Source organism: Panicum virgatum, chromosome 1K (genome assembly GCF_016808335.1).
Source record: "Panicum virgatum strain AP13 chromosome 1K, P.virgatum_v5, whole genome shotgun sequence".
Classification (NCBI taxonomy): domain Eukaryota; kingdom Viridiplantae; phylum Streptophyta; class Magnoliopsida; order Poales; family Poaceae; genus Panicum; species Panicum virgatum.
Genome location: NC_053136.1, coordinates 26,743,882 through 26,769,699, shown reverse-complemented (window position 1 = coordinate 26,769,699; position 25,818 = coordinate 26,743,882). Strand labels below are relative to the sequence as shown.

Here is a 25,818-nt window from a genome sequence, read left to right as displayed (position 1 = left end):
GGACGTAGGAGAGATGAACACCGATCCTCAGAGCTAGAAGCGTGGAGAAGAGGAACTGGGCGCTGGAACAACTGAAGAGGAGGTGTTGCCAACCACTACAGATGACTGACAGTGACCTTGTTTGGTTTTCTAGAACATGCAAGCCGAGAAAGGAATCTCGCATGCATGGAGTACTAAATGAAGCCTATTTGCAAAACTTTTTCAGGAATGGGTGTAACTTTTCGCGACGAATCTAAAGATGGTAATTAATCAATGATTTGCTACAGTGATGCTACAATAACCATCCTCTAATCACGCGTCTATGGTCTCATTAGATTCTTCAGGGTTCCTAGCCTGGCACAGTCCTGAGATTTTAGGGGCCGGGGCGAACTAAAAATCTAGGGCCCCTTCTTGTAATGCTGATAATGATGATGTTGATAAGCACTTAAGATATATGAATATCAAATAATATCTTCAATCATAGATAAATAGTGTAAAAATAGATTCATCATTCATAACTAATGTTATTCATACTCTTAAAAAATTATCAATGGCTTCTCTGTGATTTAGACCCGTGTCCTAGTTATTTTCTTTCTTCTTTTTCTCACTGCCAGATGGCTACATAACATATTTGTGTGCTGAGAATTAAAGGAACAAACAACTACACAATTAGTGGAGTACGCACTAGAGTAAACATCAATCAGTACCTGGTCCTAATTGGCTGATTCCTGACCAGCACAGCAGATTAGTTCGCTAAGATGGATGCCCTTATCTACTCTCCTTAATATGTTCTCTTGTGCCAAAAATTTACTCAATAGCATTGTAGGATAGTTAGAAACTCAGGATTGAATTGATAAACTGATTAGCAAAAGAAGGGTCTGAGACGGGTGATGGACACCTGAACGGTGATTTTTTTTTTGGAAGCAAATGGCAAGAGCTCTGCCTCTCAATTAAGAAGGAATAGAAGTTTTAAGTACAAGAAAGATTAGTCAAACCACTCTGGATTACTAACCCGCCCAAGTGCCGCGGCACAGCACCACACACCACTGCATCGAGTCATCGTTGCCGAGCTGGAGTAGTCACAAAGTTCCTGGGTTAACCGGGTCGAGGAACGGGGTCGAGGGTCGTCATTTTATAAAATTGTGGTACGAAGGGGGTATACATCTATGGAACGATAAATTATTATGTGGGACGCAACCTTGATTCATCGGGGTCGATATCTTCAGGTCGATAAAGACAAAAACTATATATGTACTACTAATGAAGAAACTAATCTGCACAAGCATATAAGAAACATATAAAAGAGTACATTTAGACTATGCTACACGTACTCAGCTCATTGTCTAACAAAAACCACACCAATCCACTGTCCTTAACCTCCTTATCCCAATTAAATCTGTTAGTAATGGGGCTGCGACCCCTTTCAAACCGGGACACGATCCAACCTTGAATGGGACACTGACCCTCTTCGACCCCGACCCTCGAATCGGAACGACGTTCCCAGGTCGAGGGATGAGACATTGACCCCGAATCCTGTGACTATGAGCTGGACAAGCCAGCAGCTCCGACTTCCCGAAGAAAAACCCTAGACGACCACCACCGGGCAGACCGGCAAAAGCTGATCGGTGATGCAAAGAGGTAAATATGAGAAGAACACTCACGGAGTCACAATCTCACAGCCTGAGGGTGGTGCCTTGAATCGTTGAATCCACATCTCGGCGTGGCGGCTGGGCATCGGACGTCTGGCGGACAACTGTCGTGAGCTCGCGATGTATGCGCGGCGGCGCCCTGCAGTGGCATGACAAACTCACTCCTTCTCCACGGCCCCAAAAACAGTTGAAAAGACGCGCCCAATGAGGTGTCGCTGGAGTGCCGGACGGAATTTAGGAAACCATGATTCACCTGTTATCCAGATGATGTATAGCTGTATAGCTATACCTATATATGCTACCCTTGTATGCATACCTGCGAGGGGCCCCCTAGGAGTCGGGGGCCTGGGCAGCCACCCCTCTCGCCGCCCCCCAGGGTCGGGCCTGTTCCTAGCGCAAGGGTTCTAGAGTTTTTATAAACTGTTTTTATTCATTGTAGCCAATATTTTATTGCAAATAATTCCGACAACCTCCGGGAAAAAAGATTTAATACCTCTAATTAGCAGTCAAAATATGTTCTAGCCTATTCTAAAGAAGAACTAAACAGGACCAGTACGTTGGAGGTGGTGAATTCTACATTGTCAACATTGGCTCTTCGATCATCAGAGTTGAATGTGCCCTGATCGGCCTAAGAGTCATTTCTGAATATGTCAGGGAGCAGCCGTTGGACGCAATTAGCTTTAGCTTGTTTGTCCAGAACGCAATTAGCTTTAGCTTGTTTGTCCAGAACGAACCTGTTTTAGCTAGCGGACGCGCTTAACTCTAAATCTTGTGAACACGTTGCTTTGTTTTGATGAAATAAAGCCCAGGAACCTTTTCACTAAAAAAAATCCAGAACATCTATTGCTGTGAGGCCGCGTCCTCCCTTCGTGGGCTGAGATGGCATGCTAGCCCACCTGAAATCCTTCAGGTGATCGATAGAAAATTATCACCTGAGCAAACATATATCCTTCCCGAATCTCGATGGCTCTAGCATGAATAAATTGCTCGATGTTTTGCGTATCACTGGGCAACAGGGCAAGGGATTATCTGTTGCAGCCTTCAAACTCGTAGAAAATGTACACGCCATTGGGCTCTAACAAGTTGAAGTCTGAGGAAGCCCTGTCATGACGATCAGATGACTACTGGCAGGACACACGGCATTCATGCTAATATGTGCTATGATAGATACTAGAATATATCAGCAAAATGACGTGGATACTAGCTGTCAAATCTGATTTTCCTAATGCCCGCATGTAACATGGTTTTCCTAGATAACATTACTTACTACTTCTAACTCTCTTCTCCCAACTCTTCTATTATTAATTGCGCCTCACCAAGCAACTCCTGCAACTCCATCGTCTGTTGCATGAGCAAATGGTCCTCAATTATATTTATGAGTAGCCTGAGGCACCTCATGTAGTCCTGCTTGACAACCTTTGTCACTAACCTCCGCGTACCAGGCTGCAAGAACAAATGTCGTATTAAAATCAAATCATTTCATTATGAAACTCGTGCTGGTAGACCGCTCAAATAAGCATGAATGGTCTAATTAATACCTTTCTGTAAAGTGAAATACACTTATTCACAGCGTCATCAATAGATCTATAATTTGGATCCTGAAATAGAATAAACTTTGGTCAAGTAACAACAACAACAACACAACAACAACAACAACAACAACAACATAGCCTTTTGTCCCCAAGCGAGTTGGGGTAGGCTAGAGATAAAACCCAAAAGACAAGTCCTGAACAAATTGTTACATTCCATGGAACATGACAATACCCTTCGGACACAGCTATTTTATCTGATTAATGACATCTATTATTTCAACCGTAGTTAAATCAAACGAACATATCCAAACTTATTTTTAAAATAGATTCATAGTGTGGTATATCAAACACTAGCAAGAGTGTCTGATATGTTTGTATAGCATCAATTTTGTTTCCAGTGGAAACCTTAGCAAGAGTGCCAACCACTACTAAAAAGACCACAGTATATTAGCAAGAAATTACTCCCTCCGTTCCAAATTGTAGGTCGTTTGATTTTTTTGACCCCAAGTTTGACCACTCGTCTTATTCAAAAATTTGTGCAAAATATCACTTCTTTTGTCGTGGGTTGCTTTATCAATACAAGATCTTCAAGAATGACTTAAATTTGGCAATGTTGCACAAATTTTTTGAATAAGACGAGTGGTCAAAGTTAGGGTCAAAAAAATCAAATGAACTACAATTTGGAACCGAGATAGTAACTTGCAATTATCTTGCATATAACAGATATAACTCAGTAGTTGCCAATGCACAAATGAATACTAGAAATAGAAAATTACCCCTTTCCCTAGCACATGTTTTGCTGCAATATCAATAAGTCCAACAACTTCGAGTGCTTGCAACTGCATGCATAACACAGTATTAATAACAATTAAAAATAATATGTACAAACAGAGAAAGGTGAAAACATTTAGCACAAACAAAGCACAATGATACTTATTGCAACTCCCATTTTTCTTTTTTCTTTTTTTTTAGGGGTAAACATATTAGTGCATGGTACATAAATATTCAGGCTCCTCTGGTTTCACGTCCCCACACAATTAGTTTGCAACAGAAGGCATCCACAAGTCTAACTTCTCCCAATTTCTCCTCACCCTGCCCTGCCTAATTTGACATGCCATGTGCAAACCAATAACTCTGCAGCTCTGATATTGGATCCAGTTAAGGAAACCCTTGTCCTAGGAGTCCACTATGTTCTGCATTATTTATTTATATCAGCTTTATATGTACAGATCCAAGGTATAATCAAATTATCCACAATATAATCCTAATGAGTAAGTTCTTACCCACTTTGTTAACATGTAATCTCCTCAACTTTTTTCAATCTAGTGTATCATTTGCCACTGGAAACAATGGGATTCAAGCCTTGGATAATTTTCATGGAACATAGGGTGGAGTCCCACTACTAACAAACTCTTGACAATTTTAACCAGGTAATTCAACTTCTCTGTACCAAATGTCTAAAATCCTGCATTGGGCATGGCAAGAGGCTATCTATTTGGTTATACCCAAAACAGCTGCACATGCTGATTAAGTACAATTAAAGCAGGAGCAGGAATATGGGAATGGTAAAAAAAAAAGTGTTGAAGATGCATAATAATAAAATAGAATAAGAAAAATACACCTCAAACTCATTAGCAGGAGTAGAAACATACAAGAATAGCTGTTGCTGCAATCTTATCTCTATCTGTAGCAGAAGTACTGTCAAGTTTGTTCTGGTCTTTGCTTGAAGAATTTAGAATTCCTTCTGTAATCCTACAATACAAAGTATTCAAGGCCTGTCAGTTATCAGCAATCCAACTTGAGCATTTAATGCATGCCAATTCGGTTTTATAGATATATGATAAGAAAAGGTCGCAGTGTATAACAATATAAAAGCTAAGTAGCTAACCATCAGTGAAATAGATCATGGTTAAAGATGTAAAATGGAATATCAAAACAGAAAAATATTAAGAAAATTGAATTAAAATTTCACTGGAAAGAGTTTAGATTATCAGCCTTCATCATGTGTGTACAAAATAGTATAAATTGTTAAGCCATATATCTATATTAGGCCCATGGCCCATATTGGACTCTGTACGTATACACTTCGTCTTGCCTCTCCTCTCCATCCTTGGTTATTATCATTGACAGTAAGATAAATTACGATCATATTGTAACTATATACAATCAAAGGTGTCTTTTGAATAGAATAAGAGATATCACTTGTCATTACATGCACCCATTTTGTTTCATAGCACAACTGGCTCACTATGACATTCATACTGGAGACAAAGTAACCAGGAAGACCAATTGAATGTCTATAGCTTATCAGGTATGTTTACAGTAGAATCTCATTGAAACAAAGGTAGTGCAGTTTCTAGGATATAGCGCTGAACTAAGAACAGTCATTGGGTTCAATAAAACTAACATATCAAAATACAAGAACTTTGCAAACGAAATTATCAAGATTCAAGAATCAAAAACCAATAACTCAAAAAAATGAAAGAAGGAAATTTGAAGAGGAATGAAAAACCTGATCGAATCATTGCTGTGCTGTTTTGCCCTAGCAAAGTAATGTTTAGCTACGTCACTGTCTATGTTCTTCAGATCACTAGCAAATTTGTGCAATGTTAACCTTGCCAGGTATACCAAACTAACGGCTACCTGCAATGAAAACAAGAAAGCAACCGCTGATCGATGTAAAAATACTTCAAATGTTAAGCAGGGTTTCTAAAATCTAGTTCAGGACTTGTCCCCTGCTAACTGGCACATACAAGATTCTGGTCCAGGCTAAACTATATTAAATGAACCTCCAAGAAACACGGTTATTTATTTATTACAGTATTGTGGCAACCTGAAGATGGAATCACCATTGACGAAGGAAGAGTGTAGGCACAAGATGTCATAGGGGTAAAGCATTACTTTCCAGATCTTGCAGCGAAGCTTTTGTAAGACCATCAATTTATTCAGAGTTTTTTCGTAATTACTATTATAATTTACTATTGCAAATACCTTGTTTCCTTTTTTAATAAAATTCCCTTTATCAGTGGCTCCTGTTGGGTTCCATCTCTAGCCTACCCCTAGCTTGTTCTGTGCTAAAAGCCCTTGCGGTTGTGCTTGATCTTTTTTTACTGCATCATAAAGAGAATCTGAACATGTTGCCAAGGAGAATCGTTAAGCCTCTAGTGTTTGGTGACGACTAATCGATGCATGCCTCTGATGCCAGTGAGCATTTGACAAGGAAACACTAACAAGAATAGATGGACAAGAGTCGTCACTTATCTAGAGTTACTCCCATATAAAATTATGCAGGAACAAAATTATTAGAGATGAGGCTATTGCTGCAGGTGAATAGTACAGAAACCACTGAAGCTGGGCCCACACAGTCATCTACATAGACTGCCACGAATGAAGATGCCTCAGGGAACTTACAATGATCCATGCCAGCCAACCATCCCAACCATAAGTCACCTCAAGCATTGCCATATAGGATTTTAGGTGATGTGATGGAGGGTGAGAGTTTCTTTTATAAGCGCAATTGAGGGCTATGAAACTAGGGACACACTATGTAGCACATGTCATTTCAATTGAGATTCCTTCTTCCGCCAATCAATAAATTAAGGGCCTGTAGATTTACTTAAAGACCACTACAGGAAGGAAAACTCATCCGACCTAGGAACAACTAGGCGGCTTTTTATTTAGGAAGAAATAGCCACCCAAATTTAGTTCAATGAGGACTTGAACTTGGGTGTTCTGGGCGTACATGCATGCCCTACACCAACTGAGCTAGGCTCAGTTCCTAAAGACAACTATGGAAACAGACCATTGCAAAAAGTGTGATAAGTGATTGTCTCAAGATTGTGTGGACTAGCAGATGACACCATTATACATGTCCTAACATAAGAAAACCCAAAATACAAAGTGATCAAGACGGAGCAATAACCATGCAAGGGAGCTTGCTACAGTACTTTCATTTGGTAATCCAAGAATATAGCTTACAAAAATATCTCAACTAAGATAAGCTCAAGAATTAAAGTAGAGGTGAAAAACAAACCAGAAAATGACCTTCAGGCAGAACCTTTTTCCTGGCTGCCAGGCATCTAGAAAATTAACCATTGAAAAGATTAAGCAACAAAATTAAAATGATGAAAATGGACATACAGACAGCTGTCTGTCGAGGATCACCTTTCAAATAGCTCTTCTGATTCCTTCAACTTCTCCAAGGCTTGAAGAGTTAAACTTAGGAGTTCAGCTGCATGTGCAGTATGCAATGAATCCCATCCCTGTCATGCATTCAACAGATGAACTTTTTTTTCTTGAACACGCATGAGAGCTGCGTGTCATTGCATTAAGGTAAAAAAGGGGAAAGTCATTGTGTTTATAAGCAAAGATAGTGGAAAAGTCAGAAAAATTAGCCTAGTAATAACATAGATGAACTCAAGCACCAATTTAAGGCATTCACCATGTTGCAGAATAACATCATACTACATATTGATGCCACAAGAAGGAATGTTGAACAACGCAAATATATTGTCATGCCTTTGAAAGCTCCAGAGTATGTAATATCTTCCTTTGCCAGGTTTCAGCTTCACCAAGTCGTTTTGATTTTATTAGCTCCTGTCAAACCACAAACAGTTTGATTTAGAACAACATTAGTCCAGCTGGTATCCACTAACATGCTACGACCCCAAAACATAAATAGCAACAATCTTCATGTGAAACAGATCGTATTATATCATATCTTTTTGGAAACAAATTAAAGGAGGTGAGGGACTTGCCTGTCATTTCGAAAACAAATTAAAGGAGGTGAGAGAATTGCCTATAATTTTGGAAAGAAATTAAAGGAGGGGAGGGAATTGATGGTAATTGCCTATGATGCACTTTCTATGTACATTTTTACTATGGTGCACTTTCCATGATCATTTTTTAAAGGTCCTATGGTACACTTACCATGTACATTTTTAAAGGTACTAGGGTACACTTTCCATGTATATCATTTTGGAATCGCCATTGCTGCTTAGATCTCCTCCATGTTCTCTGTGGGGTGCCCCTCTACCAGCCTACCCATCACCATCACCATCACCATCAACATCTCCATTTCCATTGCCATAACCATCATTGATCCTCCGGCTGTCTATGCTTTGTCATCACCGCTGCCTGCACGCGGTGTTGCCAGTGCTCATTGACAGTGGACTGGTGTGGGTTAGAGCGTATCAAGGTTCGTTTTTTATCTCTCTGCTTCTGATTTTATGTTACATGTAAAATCAGAGATACAGTCTCTGAAAGCAGCCTAGCAACTGAATCCCTTCTTGTGCTATTATTTGATCTCCTTATGAAGTAGATCGTTTGGGTACTCTGAAGTTGGATGAATATAGGTTTGAATTCGATACGTCTTGTGCAAGAATAGTATCTTTGATCGATCTTTTATTTTGATGCTCTAATTTTGGATGAATATAGGTCTTAGCTTTCGCTAAAATAGATTTCCTACTTTGCCTTTGGATACCTTTTGTGCAAGAATAGTATCTTTGATCGGCATTTTTTTACTTTGATGCCCTAAATTTGGATAAAATATGTTTTAGATTTCACCAAAGTAGTGTGACAGATTGTAGCGTTTTAAAACATTATTCATATATGATGTTATAATGAAATATTGGTTTTGGTAGATGAAAGAACAATCTCATCATTTGCGACACTGCATTACTGTCCAATAATTCATACATCCCTGGAGCATGGTTGCTTGTATGTTTTTTTTGTCCAGCAATCAGCTGCAAGCTAAGTATAGGACTAATACTACTAATTAAGCTGGTGCTATCACTCTAAATGATCTCACTGCACTCATGATCTCTATTTGTTTCTATGTCGTCATTAGTGTTAGAGTATATTAGGCAACTCAAGATATGGTAGTTTAGGATTGATGTAATCCCGTGATAGCCTTTCTTATCTCTAGGGGAGGTGCCTTGCCCTCCAAGTCTTGTACTCCTGTATATACCGCCCAAGGTGCTCATTGCAATACAATCGACCGCATTATACGCATCCTACCTCTCCTACATGGCATCAGACGCCTAGGTTTTAGATCCTAACCTAGCTGCCGCCGCTTCCGCTGCCGTCGCGCCGCCCCCGGGGAGATCGATCTCCGCCGGGGGCAGCGCCCTCCTAGGATGTGCCGCGGATCCCTATGATCCGCGCCGCCGCCGTCGTCCACAAGCAGCAGGAGGGCTGTCCTCTACCGTCGCCGTGGTCGCGTCGCTCGTCGGCATCGCCATGGCCCCGCCTTGGGCCGCCGCTGCCTCTGCGTCGTCGTCCCCGGCCCCGCTCACGGCTTCCCCGCCCCTTCCGCGCCTCAGGCCAACCCCCCTCCCAGCGCCGCCGCCACCGCACGACAGCGCGCGTGCGCGGCTGCCGAGGGGGAGGAGCCCCTCCCAGTGCCACCGCATAGCCTGCGCACCGCGCGCGTGCGCGGCTGGAGGGGAGGAGCCAAGACCGCGCCGTCGGGTGGGCGGGCCGCAGCATCGCCGGTCGACGTCGCTGTCGGGCCGCCGCGTCGTGGGCTCCGCCCCACCGCCCTTCCCTCGCCGGCTACCTCCCCTGCACCATCGGCCGCCGCCCTTCCTCTCCCAGCGCCGCCTCTGCTTCTCGAGAAGACGCGGCTGCGGGGGCGGATCTTGGCCTGACGATCGGAGGAGAGCCGCTCGGGTTTTCCAATCTCCTCTGTTTTCTCTGTCCCGTGTTGACCACACGGGGAAGAGACAAGGAGGAGAGAGGAATTCGCTACGGCACTCGAGATTGTACCCGGAGGTCACCCTGGTGCTGTGTTTTTCTTGGGTTTTTTCCCGATTCGTTATCGGGTTTGCGTCGCCCTGCCGTTCGTCGCCGTTCATCGTCGACACTCCCGAAGGACGAGGTTGTTGTTGTGCCCTCCAGGCTGCAGCAACGATGTTCGTGATCAAGCCACCCTACCGGTGTCGTCGCCTTTTCAGGCGGTGGCGCCACTCGCCGCCAGTCTTCGTCAAGCAGGCGCTCGATCTGCCTCCAGCCTTTCTCGCGCGGACATCGCCGCCGATGTTCCTGAAGGAAGACGTCGTCGCCACCCCTGATCTGAGCGCGACACTTGCTGCAACCTGCGCCGTCGCCACCCCTGTCCTGAGCGTGACCTAAGTCGCAAACCGCGCCGTCTACCATCGTCATCCGCCGCACCGTCCTACTGCTATCTTCGGCAAGAAGCTGTTGAGTTTGTGTACTCGAGCACCTCGACGACGCTTCGACCCGCGCCCCCTCCACGGCTTCGACCACGTCCACCTCAACCTCGGCTACTACGGCACTAAAGGGCTATCATCTGCATGAGTCTCCAATCAAAGCTTTCGCACCGGCGTTCCGACTGCAGGGGGGATACGTCTCCATTGTTCTCCAGTCTGACCGTTCGTGTTGCTACCGCTACGACTGCGGGGGATGTTAGAGTATATTAGGCAACTCCAGATATGGTAGTTTAGGATTGATGTAATCCCGTGATAGCCTTCCTTATCTCGAGGGGAGGTGCCTTGCCCTCCAAGTCTTGTACTCCTATATATACCGCCCAAGGGGCTCATTGCAATACAATCGACCGCATTATACGCATCCTACCTCTCCTACAATTAGCAGAACACATTTCTAATGGGAACTCGTCGTCTGCATTGTGATTTCACAAACATACCAGTACTGCTCATGGTAGAGGCTGTAAAAGAACCAGACATCATAGTGTTCTCGATTCTTTGGTTGAGGGCGAAGAAGTTACTAGCTTTGAAGGTGGTACATCCTCCCTGTATTTTCAATTTGGTATGTTGTAAAATTTATCCGATAATATGATATGATCTATAATTTTATTATGCCATATAAATCTTTAGGTGGTCCCTGAATAGAAAATATAGAGCCAGGTGATGAAAGGAGAAAAAGGAGGAGAGAAAGATACACAAGTTTGATGGAAGAGCAAAAGGAGGTTAGGAGTGCAAATGCTAGGGAGAACTATCATCGCAGAAAAGCTGCATCCAAATCAAGCATAATGACTTAATGCCCCTGCGGTAAGAAATGGAATCTGTGTTAATTTGGTCCATGCACACTGTTTATTGATTTGCTAACGGGTTGTTCGCATGTACAGGAACCATGCTCAAACAACTTCCATTGAGTGACACAAATAATACATTGCTCTGTCCATGGGTGTTTCTCGTGAGACTACTTGGGTGTTTGCAAGGACGAAAAAGGCTATTGATCCATCTGGAAAGAGCACCAAGAACGTTGTCTATAGGGATGTTTTGGAGTCATGAGGTGTGTTTGGTTCAATTTTTATTGTCCATAACTATAAGTATCTGCTCCACTCATCATATTATATCCAATATGTTAATGTTACTTTTTTTACGCAGAATTTAAGCAGATAACGTCTGGATAAAATTGATGTTTGTGTGGTACAACTGGTTTTTTTTTTCTACAGCACGTCGGGAGCGTGTGCAGGGAGCAGCGCCGCGGACAGGGCGCACTAGGGTGCAGAAGAAAAAAACCTAAACTAGTGATACCATGAAAGCAATGAATAATGTGTGGAATAGTAGATTGGATTGACTGAGACATAGGTTATGTCTGAGATTTACCACTGAGTGGAATAATGCTAGGGGCTCAGACCCTTCCATACATACACACAAATATGTCTAACATTTACCATCTTACAAAACTATGAATTATTGTATATAAGTGGAATTTTACTCCTAGGGAAGGTTTAACAAACACGTCATGTCCATTGACATTCATGAACGCATAAATTTCCAAGAAAAAATAAATAATAACTTCCGGTGGCAATTTCATAATAGGAGCTTACCATAGAGAGATATGTCATTCTTTGTATGCATGTTGGCGACTCGCCAAGCCCAGCTTCCTAAGACAATGCCATAACTTAATGAAATACTAGCATGCACATTCCACAGGTTCAAACCTACAAACTGTAATGTTAAACATACCTCCAGTATCCTTATAGACTCTTCGGTAAGGGATTCTGCATCCCTTCTTTTACCTTGGAGACTTAGCACCTGAGAGCAACAAAGAAGTTAAATATCGGACCAAACTCAAACTCAGAGATAGAAGGGACCAATTTGTTTGGAAAGCATATCAAATTAGGCAGTAGGGGATCACGATTACAAGATCCTGTAGGAGGATAATAATTATTGTATTCATCCAACCCTAGAAGGGTGGGTATATATAATGCCTATACATGGGCCTCTAGATGGGCCTCTATACACACGGGCTCAATATACTCCAACACCCCCCCGCAGTCTGAACTACCGGCGCAGCGGTGTTCAAGACTGGACAACAAGAAAACCAACACCCCCCGCAGTCTGAACAACCGGCGCAGCAGTGTTCAAGACTGGACAAGAAGAGAGTACAAGTAGAGTACAAAGGGCTAATACCCCCCCCCCCCCCCCCCCGCAGCCACAACTAGCCACCGGCTACGTTGAGGCTGGATCGAAACTCCGAGAAGGTCGACGAGGACAGCCCCTTGGTGAAGATGTCAGCAAACTGGGAGGTAGTCGGAACATGGAGTACCCGAACATCGCCGATTGCGACTCTGTCGCACATGAAGTGTAGGTCGATCTCCACGTGCTTCGTCCGCTGATGTTGGACGGGGTTGGTGGAGAGATACACGGCGCTGACGTTGTCGCAGTAGACGAGCGTGCTCTTGGCGAGCGGGCTGTGGAGCTCCGCCAAGAGCTGTCGTAGCCAGGACGCCTCCGCCACGCCGTTAGCGACAGCACGGTACTCCGCCTCGGCACTGGAGCGGGAGACAACCGGCTGCCGCTTGGACGACCAGGAGACCAGGTTGCCGCCCAGGAAGACGGCGTAACCGGAAGTGGAGCGACGAGTGTCCGGGCAGCCAGCCCAGTCAGCGTCGGTGTAGACCACCAGCTCAGCAGAGGAGGAGCGGTGAAGTACCAGGCCGAGGTCCACAGTGCCAAGGACGTACCGGAGGAGACGCTTCAGCGCAGCAAGGTGTGACTCCCGGGGATCATGCATATGGAGATAGACCTGCTGAACAGCGTAGGTGAGATCCGGCCTGGTGAAGTTGTGGTACTGCAAAGCGCCGGCCAGACTCCGGTAGGCAGTAGGATCATCCACCGGAGCACCCAGATCAGCAGACAGCTTCGCCTGAGTGTCGGCTGGAGTGGAGCAGGGCTTGCAATCAGTCATCCCAGCCCGCTCCAGAATATCGAGGGCGTACTGCCGCTGGTGAAGGAGAAGACCAGACGGGCGAGGCTCAACAGTGACGCCCAAGAAGTGGTGGAGCTGACCGAGATCCTTCATAGCGAACTCCCGCTGCGGAGAGGAGATGACACTCTGAAGCAACTGCTGACTGGAAGCTGTGAGCACAATGTCGTCGACATATAGCAGCAGATAGGCAGTCTCATCCCCACGGCGGTAGATGAAGAGAGACGTGTCAGACTTGGCCTCGGTGAATCCCAGTGTCATCAAGAACGTGGCGAACCGAGAGTACCAAGCCCGAGGAGCCTGCTTCAGTCTATAGAGAGACTTGTTGAGCCGGCAGACTATATCCGGACGACTCGAGTCCACAAATCCCGCTGGCTGAGAGCAGTAGACAGTCTCTGACAAGGTGCCGTGAAGAAACGCATTCTTCACGGCCAGCTGGTGCACAGGCCAAGTGCGCAAGAGCGCAAGCGAGAGGACCGTGCGCACCGTAGCGGGCTTCACGACCGGGCTGAAGGTCTCATCATAGTCCACACCAGGCCGCTGAGTGAACCCCCGGAGGACCCAGCGAGCCTTGTAGCGCTCCAGTGTGCCGTCAGCCCGACGCTTGTGCGTCCAGATCCACTTGCCAGTCACCACATTGCAACCAGACGGACGCGGCACGAGGTCCCACGTCTGGTTGGCAAGAAGAGCCTCGTACTCCTCTTCCATCGCGCAACGCCAGTGAGGATCCGCCAAGGCGTCGCGGACAGAGGAGGGTACCGGAGAGACCCGCGGCTCTCCCTCGGTGGCGGAGAGAGTCGCGGCCTGGGACGCCATCCGCCGAGTCACCATGGGATGGATATGCCGAGGATCCCGATGGATGACCGGCGGGTGGTACACCTCCGGCTCGGCTCGAGAGGGAGCCGGAGGTGGCGGCGGCGGCGATGGCTCCGGTGTCGGCGTCGCAGGAGCCTCCGGAGCAGGAGGCGGCGCCGGTGTCGACGCCGAACGACGCCGGTACACCTGCACCGGCTCAGCGTACCGCTGCGGTGTCGAGGTCGGCGCCGAGCGGTGCCGGTACACCTGCACCGGCTGAGCGTACCGCGCAGGTGCAGGGGAAGGCACCAGGGCCGCGCGTGGCGCAGCGGGTGACACCGGGTCCGCGCGCGGCACGACCGGAGGTCCGGGGACCGCGTGTGGCGCGACCGCGGGCACCGGGGCCGCGCTCGGCGCAGCAGGGATCACCGGAAACGGTGCCGGCGTGCCGGTAAAACCTGCAGGAAAAGGACAGACAGGTAACGGTGGCCGAACCACCGGGTCAGTCGGAAACAAAGACTCCAGCTCGGGGTCAGGAGAAGGTGTAGAGGAGGTGGAGTAGGGGAAATCCGACTCGTCGAAGACGACGCGTCGGGAGATCAGGACGCGGCGAGTGGTGAGGTCAAAGCATCGGTACCCCTTGTGGTCAGGGGATTAACCGAGGAACACACAACGAGTCGAGCGGGGCGCCAGCTTGTGAGGAGCGGTGGCGGAGGTGTTAGGGTAACACGCACACCCGAAGACCCGAAGGTGGTCGTAGCGAGAAGGGGTACCGAAAAGAGCGTGGTGTGGAGTGGGAGCAGGAGAAGCAGTGGACAGAAGACGGTTGATCAAGTAGGTGGCGGTGTGGAGGCTCTCAGCCCAGAAGCGCGGGGGGAGAGAAGCCTGGATCAGAAGGGTGCGCACGACGTCGTTCGTCGTGCGAATCATCCGCTCAGCCTTGCCGTTCTGAGGAGAGGTATACGGACAAGACATACGCTGCTGAATACCCCGAGATAGAAAGAAAAACCGGGAGGTGGAGTTATCGAACTCCCACCCGTTGTCGCACTGGACGGCCTTAACGGTGAGGCCGAACTGAGTAGACACCCAGGCAAAGAAGTGGAGGAGGGTGGGGAAGGTCTCAGACTTGGCTCGCAAAGGAAACGTCCAAGAGTAGTGCGTGAAGTCATCGACCACCACCAGATAGTACTTGTAGCCAGAGAGGCTGAGTACAGGGGAGGTCCACAGGTCACAGTGAACAAGATCAAAGGCATGTGCAGCATGCGAAGAAGAAGAAGAAAAGAGAAGTCGAACATGACGACCAAGCTAGCACGCATGGCAGAGGTGCTCAGCAGGAGCCGTGGTACAAGGAACATCTATACTACGACTAAGCTGAGCCAGAACGTCGCGGCCGGAGTGACCAAGACGGCGGTGCCAGGTGGTGGAAGACGGTGTCGCGGCAAAAGCGGCAGACGAAGAAGAAGGTGAAAGTGGTGCAGCGGAAGAAGGAAGGCGAAGGGTGTAAAGAGGCCCCGTGCTGTCACACCGGAGTAGCGGACGCCGGGAGGCCGAATCCTTTACAGTGAGGCCAGAAGAATCAAACTCGATGGAACAGGAATTGTCAGCTGTGAACTGACGAATGGAAAGAAGGTTATGAACCATCTGAGGAGCAACAAGGACATTGGGAAGGAGAAAAGAACTAGGAGCAGACCCCACGGCGGTGACAGAAAGGCAAGACCCGTCACCAACCATGATGGAAGAAGGACAAGAGGGTTGTAGGATTGTGGGGGTCGGACAGAAGAGAGGATACCGACATCTGGGGTGGTGTGGAAGGAGGCACTCGAGTCGGCGATCCACTCGGTGCTGACCGGCGTCGTCCGCCCTATGGCGCTGAAGGACTGTGCCAGAGCGGCCTGGTCCCACCCCCCAGGCCAGGTCGGCTGCCGGCTGGGTGGAACGGGCGGGGTCCAGGACGGCGCCAACAGGGGAGCAGCAGCGGCGAGCATGTCCGCCGGCTGGGGCTGAGGACGAGGGCCCCCCTGATCCTGAACCGGCCACATCGGGATGCGCCCTGGCCATGGGGCGTTGAAGGATGGCCAGGGCGTATCTCCAGGGCCAGGAGCAGGAGTGGGAGCCGGAGTCGGGTCCGGAGTGCCCCGACCACCACCACGTCCCTTCCGCCGACGACGCCCTCGGCCTCCTCCACCCCCGGTCTGGCCGGTGAGAGGAGCACCAAGGTGTCCAGAGGGCGGAGCCTGGTGGGAGGACGAAGCGCCGTGCTCGGTGAAGGGGACGGCAACCCGACGAGTGAGAGCGTCGGCCGCGGAGCGCTCGCGCTCCCAAGCGAGGGCAGCCGCGCGGACCCGCTCCTGAGCCGCCGAAGTCTCGGACTTGGCGGCGAGTAGGGCCGCGGCGAGAGCGTCGTAGGCCGTAGCAGCTCCGGCGGAGATCGGCTGCCCGTGGAAGGCGGCGGCGGCGAACGGCGCGTCCGCGGGGGGCATATCGAACGCAGGCACGGGCGCCGCGGGCGCGGGCACGGGCGCCATGGCCGCGTGCAGGAGCGCGGGCGTGGGCATCGCGGGCAGAGGCACCGCGGGCGTAGCCACGTGCGTCCGCGCGGCCTGCGCGGCGGGTGCGACGGTGGCCTGCGCTGCGTGTGCCCGCGCGAGCTTGGCCTCGACGAGTTTGGCCTCGAGGTCCCGTAGGGCGGCCGCGAGGCAGGCGGCGGCCTGCGTCCGTGGGCCAGCGGGCTCGCAAGCTGGCAGCCCAGCAAGCTGCTGCTGCAGGCCGGAGGCTGGGACTGCGGCCCACTTGGGTTGCACCAGCCCTAGGTGCAGCTGCTGCTGCTCGGCCAGCAGGCCGCCGCGCTGCCCAAGAAGGGCACGAGAGGGCGTCCCCGCGGCATGGAGCAGAGGAGTGCTGCTGCTCTGTTCCTCCGCGAGTTCCATCCCGAGCGGAGGAGTGTTGTCCGCAGCAGCGCGCAACAGAGGCGGCAGCAGGGGCAGGCAGGGGCCCCCGACGTCCCACGGCGGCGCAGGAGCAGAGGAGGGGGTCTGGGCCGCATCCCCCGCGCCAGCCGCGCCCGCGCGCACGCCAGCGGCGGTGGCGGCGGCGGCAGCGGTTGGATCCGCGCCAGCCGCGCCCGCGCGCACGCCAGCGGCGGCGGCGGCGGCTTCGGCGGCGGCAGCGGGTGGATCCGGGGCCCCCAAGCCCGCCACGCCCCCCGCGCCCCCCGTGCGCACGCCAGCGGCGGCGGCGGCGGCAGGGTCCCCCGACGCTCAAGAACAGAGGACGGGGCGGCTGCGGTCCAGGCAGCGTGCGGAGCAGAGGCGGCGGCCCAGGTGGAGAGGGAAGGGAGGGGCGGCGCCGGCGGCCGGCGGCCAGCCATGGAGGCCGGCGGCGGCGGCTGCAGGGTAGGGAGGAAAAAATCTAGCCTGATACCATGTAGGAGGATAATAATTGTTGTATTCATCCAACCCTATAAGGGTGGGTATATATAATGCCTATACATGGGCCTCTAGATGGGCCTCTATACACACGGGCTCAATATACTCCAACAGATCCAATTATAGGTTGCTTCGCAGCTCTCCTCTATAAATAGATACCCCTTGTACCATTTGCAATTCAAGTCAGAAGGGAAATCCCTCTTATCTCCTGACTCATTCCCTCTCTCTCGGCTACTATTCACGTGAGAAGTCAAAATGTATCTAGGAAAGAAAGAGACCGGATGGTGACAACTTAAAAGCAAGTGGATCAAGAAAAAGAATATAACCGTGATCATGGTAAATTCATGAAAATATTATTGATCAGCAAAAAAATCATAATTGTTAGTATAAATATTATTCTTGGTATAGAGGATAATTTCATCCTACAATAGACATTTTATAACCTAAAAGATAGAAGTAACTCAAAAGAAAAGATATCAACCAACTACAAGTAATAGTGAACAGAAATTATTTAAATTGCTGCCACAGTGCCACTGCTGCATGCTCAAAGAACTGTTGCTTCTGGATGAGACAAAATGATTTCAGGAGAAAGATACAGACAAGAGAACAGAATCTAAAATGCAGAACAATAACTTAAATAGCAAAACGGCAGCAGTAGTACCCTTGTTGGACACTACTGTGTTGGGGAGGGATATTTATCACAAAAGGAGGATTAATCTCAAGAAAATAACGAAAACACACAACTTAGGCGCAAAACAGTAGTACCTTGGCAAGAAGGTACAATGTACTTGCATACTCTGGGTGACCGACCCCCATAACACGTCCTTCTATCTACAGATTGGCAATTAGAAAGAATAAATTATATACTTCAAAAGGTCAATGAAGAATTGAAGACCATATTGGTATTTCCGCTATTTTGCAATCATTCTTTCATCAAACAGGTACAAGTACAAGTGGTAGACAGCATGGTGACAAGCAGGGTCAATGCAGTGATAGATGACAAGCATATATTCATATAGTTCTGACAGATTATATTTAATCTACTATGATGAATTTGATAATGAATAATTATGTGCGGTCAAGTATGATAGTGTAAGATTAACTCAAGTATGGTAATGTGGACAGGTAGGTATACAGGTATCATTTATGAGACATAGAGAGCACGAACTTTTAAGAATAAATGTTGAACATGGAAAAACAAGAGCAGAAAAAGTTGAGGTACCATACCTTCAAAGCACGCTGCAAAAAGAAAAAAAAAACAACAGAAACAGAAAAGTGTATAAGAAGGAAGTTCAAATGAAAAAAACAAGTGCACAAAGCATAGGAGCTCACACAAAAGATTTACTGTGTTACAAAATGCAGTTCATTTACCCTTTCATGACTTTGTTTACTGATTTAATGATTTTTCTTTTGAGGGAAACACCTCTACTGTGACTTTGTTAGTAAATTTCATTATGCGCACTTCATACAAATGCTGCACACACTCAGAACTAGCACAGCTGAAACTAAAAGTTACAAAGAATGGTTCAATCGAATATGTTGCATGCTCCCCTTGCAGCTTAAACAGATTGAGCACAGAACCTTTTTTATTGAACACATGGTACAGCTGTGTATCATTATATTAAAGAAGAAAAGGGGGAGAGAACCCCGAGTACACAACAAAACACCACAGGTTTTAGAGATTACATCCGTGCTCATTATTAGATATGTGTAGCTATAGTTAGTTACTTGCCTTGTATACATGTTGTACTCCTTGTAAGTCAACTTGGTTATATATATAAAGGTCAACGGTCAACCTATGTGTGTGTGTGGTGTTTCCCAAAAACCTATGTCTCTACACCCATGACTTCTACAAAGACAACCATAAAAGCAACACTATTAACTAGGGGCACAACTTTTAGCAAAAAGATTTTTTTTTTGTACATGCCTGAAACCTGATGCCTCATAGAGATATGACCATTACTACAAACTATTGCCTGCAAACTGTTTCATGATATTCACCAAAAAGAAAAGACAAACAAACTTTTCAGATTGTGCTGCACGGCAAAATTACAGAACTATAAAAACTGAAGACAAAAAATAAAAACTGATGAGGGCACAAAAAGTCACCTCATAACATGTCTGGGCTTCAGCAAACTTGCGCTGAAGATGATAGCATATTCCAAGACTATGCAGAGCTGTTCCCACACTACAGTGAAATATATTTGATGAATGACCAAAATTAATATCATGATTCATCATAAACAATTAAAAGAGACATCACACATTTGGTGTTTCACCATTTGTGATCAAGCATAGAAACCCATATAGATAGATAGGAACTTGATTTAGAACAGCTTGAAAATAAGCAATCTGCCTGCAGCCTGTACATTTGCTTCTTTGTCACTAAGGATGTTATGGAATGAGCATTGGCCTGGGCCATGTGTTCGGCAGCTCAAGGCCAAGCAAGAGCTTCATATCAACACAATAAACTAGCTGTCTAGCGGACAAGGAAACATGTGAAGATTGGATATGGCTTGTTAGATAAGATCATTTAATTGTAGCTGTTAGCTAGTTTGTTAGGAGATGGCCTATAAATAAAGCCTGCATATGCTAAGCTGTAGTGTCAAGCAAGAACCTCAAAGAAATGCATATGGCAAACTCCAGGAGGAGATGGACTAGCCGGTTCTTCCTGCTTTTCCATCTATCTCAAGCAATTCCACATCAGAGAACTATGTTGAACCATTGCATTTGGAATATCATCACTATCATGCTAAAATGCTTGTTAGCGCGCCCCACCTAGCCAACCCGACCATAAAACCCAGGTGTTATAGTGGGAGGGGTGGGGGCTTTTATCCATAGTCCATCATTCCCCCTACGGCGTGCGAGCCCGGCGTAGCCCGCAGCAGGTTCTAGTGCCCGGCGTAGCCCGCAGCAGGTCTCAGCACACGAGAGGCGCAGGGGAAATCGCGCAGCGGAAATGCGTGGCCGGGTGGGTTCGAACCCGGGACCTCGGCTCTGGTACCATGTTAGCGCGCCCCACCTAGCCAACCCGACCATAAAACCCAGGTATTATAGTGGGAGGGGTGGGGGCTTTTATCCATAGTCCATCAATGTTGTTAATTGTCAAACCTACAATTGCTGTGACAGAAGTGCTTGAGTCCACTAGTGCAAGTGTGTGATAGAACTACAACTATAATAGCCCTATGCTCCAGTTCCAGTAAACTTCTGCAAAGTATGTAACATGCCTACAACACCTAGAGCTATCAGACAACCCTTTTTTTTGTGTTGTCCATGTGGTATAGATGCCCCGGGGTCAGACTACCATGTGGACCAGGTCACTTGGGAAAGGAGAGATACAAAAGCAAGCAGCAGCAGAGCAAATCATCAAACAGAAACATTCAGGTCTCATATTTCCTCCTCGATTAATTGTTAATCAAAACTTAATTCCCCTATAGAACCTACCACAAAGCAGGTACCAACTACATGGGGTCAAAACAATTCACGTCAGATAAATCCATGACAGTTGACACCTCAAACATCTATGGTTACCAAATCACATACTCTGGCTGATCGCACTCAAGTGGACCAGTGGTACTAGAGCAGTCTGTTAAACCCTTTTAAAGCGAATAACATTGAAATACTGTTTATCACAGGAAATGTGACACTTATGGCTAGAAAAAAATACTGTTTATCTAAAATGAATTAAAAATCTGCACAGTACTGCAGAAAAAATGAAGCTGTAATGTAAGTGTACCGTATATCATCAGATTGAAATGACTCCTCCAGGATTTCAATTGCTTCCAGATATAGTAGTTCAGCTTTTTCATACTCTTTCTTTAATCTATAAAACTCTGCCTGCGAAATTTAGGAACAGGAAATGCTAAGTGAATGTCATTCAATCCAAAAGTAGTGTTAAGACCAGTTTATGAACAGCAAACAAGACGAAGTCAAACTCATAGTCTAAACCTGTAAGTTTGCAAGCTTGCCCAATTGTGTGACACATACGATGCAGTGTGTAAAACAAGGCTAGAAGAATGAAACAATAATTTAAGGGCTTGATTGAACATGAAATAACAGACAAGAACAAAATAATGGAACTTGAGACACACACACTGAAAAACAGAACCATGATACAGCAGATAAACTAAGAAATTACCAAAAAGCTGAATCACTTGTTTCTGATAACAAGAAGCCAATGAAGTCAGCTTGTCAGGTAAACAAGAATATGGAAGCTCAAAGCCATCATTTCCGTTGAGGATTCAACATAAGTATTGCTGATCAATTCAAAAGATAAATAATGGCAGAGTCCAATTCAGTTTCCAATACGTTATCAACATAACAATTACCAGATTGTTAAGTGCTGATGCAACATGTGGATCTCTAAGTCCAAATCCTTCTTTAGCTTCTAGCAGGGCTGCCTGGAATAACTTCTCAGCCTCATCCAATTGTCTCTACAAAATGGGCAGACAATGTGAAATCAAGAGTAAAAGATAATAATTATATGTGTAGCAAACCAGGAAAAGGGGTGTATGATAGTTCTTTCAATGGAAAAGGCTGGAATAAATTTGTCTTGCGGACCAAATGAAATTTGTAACAACGACAGCAGGCCAAACTATGGAGTTCATTTAGAGAGCTAGAAAGATAAGCATGTGATAGAAATAAGTCCTGATGGCAAATTAGAATAATCTGTTAATAGTGCCTGTGTGCACTTTGTCCATGGGTGGTTCTGACTACGTGCACCTTACCACCAATTATGCTTTGCTAGTGCCTATGTGCATCTTAGATGCTTTGCTTAGCTTCTAAGCCACCTACTCATGGTTGGCCTTGAGAGAAACAGATTTTCATTTGGGCCAACAGTATTAGTGTGAACACGTCACAGGTTCCTTGATGCATCATGTTTGAAATAAATACTTATTAAAACTACTATATTACTAAACCTAAGGTTTATATAAATAATGGTCCATAGTAATATGCTAGATAACCTGGTATTCAATATCACATAAAAAAAGCACATGACCAAGCCTTACCCAAAGTTTACAATACGAGCATGCACTGATTAGGTTTAGAAAACTAGATGAGTACAGGAAAACGAGGGTACCGTTCTATAGAGTTTCTCATATGTAAAACATTTTAAGAATAAATGTGGAACCTATGAAAACTAGATTCTCTTATAAACTTGACAGACCTAAAATTTATCTTAAGTGAAGCTAAGGATAATGAGTTACTTGCTTTCTGGAAAAATTCCCGCCCATTATCCGTGAAAATTCTCCATTTGACTGTGTGTTCATTTGAGACCACTGATCCATCTTCAATCAGTTGTAGACCAGTAGCATTTCCCTCAGCTTCCTCACTAGATGCAGCTTGGCTAACTGAGTCTTCCTGGGCGAATGCATAGCCGTTGCTCAGACCAAGAAAAAGGGCTGTAATAAGATTTAATTTAGTACAATATGCATGTGAGGGACAAACAGACTGCACAGACTTGGAGAACGAATATATGAAATATAAGATATCGAACCAGAAGTGGTGCAGAAAGTAGACCTGTTTGTCCAATCAGTATAGCACCAACTGATGAACCCAACTTTCGAAGCCAACTATGTTTGAAGTTACTGTCAGTTGTAAAACCTGCACCAAAAAGAACTCTTTGTATGAGTGATTCGCAATGGAAACTGAAGCAGTATCCCTCTCAAGTGCACTGGAACAGAACTTCACAAGTGGAAGGGGAAAAGCTTGATCCATTACTATTCTCGGCAGCCCAGTAGCCAGTAACGAATTTGCAAAGGACAAGAAACAACTATGTTTGATTTGAGAACATGGCTCCTGAAATTGAAAATGTGACAACACATTGCAGGAATGAATTACGTTATTCGTTATGGTCTGCATCTTAAAGCAAGCAAACAACCTGATTTGGGGCCTTGGGGGCAAAACAGTGAGCAACAGGTAGCCCCCAACCACGGGCACAAGCTGATGATGCACCCCTCCATTTCAAATTGAGATCAATACACACGGGATGGAACGCTACTGAACGCATTAACCGAGCTCAAGCAAATAGCCACTGGCAATCGGGCTCCATGAGATCGCCAGGATGGAATCGACACTCACCGTATCGGAGGTTGCGGAGCGGTGTCTCCACGCGCTCGGCGGCGGAAGGGCGCGACGGCGAGACCAGACAAGCCGCGGCACCGGCGGATGGGGAGAGGCAGTGAGTGGCTGCAGCGGGCTGGAGGTGAGGGTGTGGGACGCGGCGAAGGAGCAGATGGCGATACGCGGCGGCCATGGTTGGCGGCGGAGTCCACAGGGTGGAATAAGGGTTTGGTCCATTTCATCATGGGTTATTTGAAAATGGATCGTTAAGTTTGGAGATACGCCAACAATTTATGTAATTTGAAAGACGCCATTACAATTTATTGTATACCACAGTTACACTATCATGCACCTCTTCGTTGTATATGGCCCATCTAGCAGACTATGTATTTTTCACTCTTCCCCTATTACCCCAGAGCACGTGGATAAGACCTCATTCGTTCATTCTTTGTCTGACCGTTCCCGTCGCGACTCGCAGGGGACCGCCGCCGCCGGTCTTCCCATGCTCCCCCACTCCGGCGCCGCACCGGCGCCTTCCCGCACTCTAGCCCGCCTGCTCGCACCACCGAGACGAAGGAGGTCCTAGCCATCTGTGTAAGATCTCGAATTTTTCTGGAATATTAAAAAATAAAAAAATATGAATTTCAAAAAAAATTGTTGCAGTGCTTTAATAAACTCATTTAAGTGAGAATTCTACCTCTCTAAATTCATAGTAATTAAAATTTAGAGTTAGATTAATGATTATTATTATGCTAGTGTGAAGCATTTGGAGTTTTGCATCTTTTTGGCTCTACCTTGTTTGAATTTGGTTTGAATGTTTTTGTTTGAAATGATGTTGGTTTTAATTTGAATTTAACCATTCAAATCCACCCATAAAGGATGGATAAATCTTTGCTATAGCCACCCAACAAAACGTCCTCCGCTGATGAGCAAGACTATTGTGCATTGTGCACCCAGAAAAATGTACTCAGAAATCCTCCTCTATCAAAATCGATGGCTCAGAATTCTTGAATGATGTGCTCAACAGGATCCAACGACCAGTATTCCTTGGATCTATCTGGCTTCAATGCATCCTCCGGACTCGAAATTTTTATTCAATGTCATTTCTGGCATCTCACGTCCGCCCCCTTCCGCTCCGCTCTACCTCCCCAGCCCCACGCGACGCCTCCTCTCCTAGCCTCCAGCCGCCTCCCATACAGTTCAACTTACCGGTGGGAACCGGTCCGGTTTATGAACCGGCCGGTATCAAACCGGCCATAATTCAAAATTCAAATTTGAATTCAAAAAAATGAAAAAAATCCCAAAAAATTCCTAAAAATACTACACGGTGCGAAAAATCTAATGATGTAAAACTTTCTCAAAAATTCGTTCATTTAGCCTAGTTTGAGGAATTTTTGAAGTAAATTCGAAAAAGAAAAAACACGAAGGCCCATTAAAGCCCATGGTGGTCTGCATACTTAGATAGGGTTCGTTGTGACCCGGGGGGCCGCGCCCCAGAATCGCTCCCTATCCGCCCGCAGCCGCTCTCTGTCCGCCACCCCGCCGTCCCCCAGGAGGCGACCGGCGCCCGTGGCCGGTTAGCCGTTCTCAGCGCCCGGTTGGCCGCCCAGTTTGGCCAGCTTACCGGCGCCCCCCGGATCCGGCGCATACCGGTGCGCGGGGCCGACTTACCGGCCGGTCGGAGCGGTTTACCGGTCGGTGTCGCCGGTTACCGACCCGACCGGGAGAGAAGGTAAGAGCTCAAAATTTTTGAGTAGAATGCTTGGTTAGGGCATATTTAGGTGTATGATTTAGAATATTAGATGATTTGTTTTAGGATTTAGGTTACATTTAGATGTATGGCTGAAAAGTTATAGGTTTTAGGTAAGATTTAGGTGTATTAATTTAGAATTTAGGTAAGATTTAGGTGTAGGATTTAGTATTCTATTTATCTGATTGAGATGTTTTTGTTGTCCATTTATGCAGGTAGAAAATGTCTGGGAGAGATAGAGATGTTGTATGGTAACATGGTGAAAATCTTTATCCCGGATGGCGATGCAACTATTGTCGTACGCAGAAAGGAGGAGGTGGTGCAACAAGATTGAAGCAACATTTAGCTCACCGCGGGGCGGAGGTGGTCCATTGTAGGAATGTGCCACCTGATGTGCGGGACTTCTTTCAGTGTGAGTTGGATAGGGC

At 46.7% G+C, this 25,818-nt stretch overlaps 1 protein-coding gene across 3 annotated transcripts; it reads right to left on the bottom strand.

Annotated features, from left to right (window-relative positions):
• Window positions 1-2,603: 2,603 nt before the first annotated feature.
• LOC120700342 (nephrocystin-3-like) lies at window positions 2,604-23,878 on the bottom strand. Of its 3 annotated transcripts, XR_005685881.1 has the most exons (19): window positions 23,659-23,877; window positions 23,098-23,181; window positions 22,789-22,979; window positions 21,906-22,010; window positions 21,314-21,414; window positions 19,687-19,765; window positions 18,805-18,816; window positions 18,343-18,408; window positions 12,115-12,183; window positions 11,976-12,032; window positions 7,679-7,756; window positions 7,325-7,422; window positions 7,194-7,239; window positions 5,673-5,803; window positions 4,813-4,912; window positions 3,937-3,999; window positions 3,167-3,226; window positions 2,835-3,071; window positions 2,604-2,778 (listed from the first exon to the last, which is right to left on the bottom strand). XR_005685881.1 is itself a non-coding variant. In XM_039984567.1 (18 exons), exons 1-18 carry the CDS (start codon window positions 23,831-23,833, stop codon window positions 2,901-2,903), a joined length of 1,686 nt encoding a protein of 561 aa, XP_039840501.1. In that variant the 5' UTR covers window positions 23,834-23,877; the 3' UTR covers window positions 2,604-2,900. The 3 variants fall into 3 exon arrangements, 1 of the variants encoding a protein (XP_039840501.1); XM_039984567.1 differs by having other exon boundaries at window positions 2,604-3,071; XR_005685882.1 differs by lacking the exons at window positions 2,604-2,778; window positions 2,835-3,071 and having other exon boundaries at window positions 4,782-4,912; window positions 23,659-23,878.
• Window positions 23,879-25,818: the final 1,940 nt, after the last annotated feature.

Coding starts and splice junctions, on each gene's coding strand:
- LOC120700342 (XM_039984567.1), bottom strand. CDS start 23,833: ATGGCCGCCGCGTATCGCCATCTGCTCCTTCGCCGCGTCCCACACCCT. Junction 21,415..21,905: donor CATCAGCACTTAACAATCTG/GTAATTGTTATG, acceptor TAAATTTCGCAG/GCAGAGTTTTATAGATTAAA. Junction 3,072..3,166: donor GTATTTCACTTTACAGAAAG/GTATTAATTAGA, acceptor TTGTTCTTGCAG/CCTGGTACGCGGAGGTTAGT.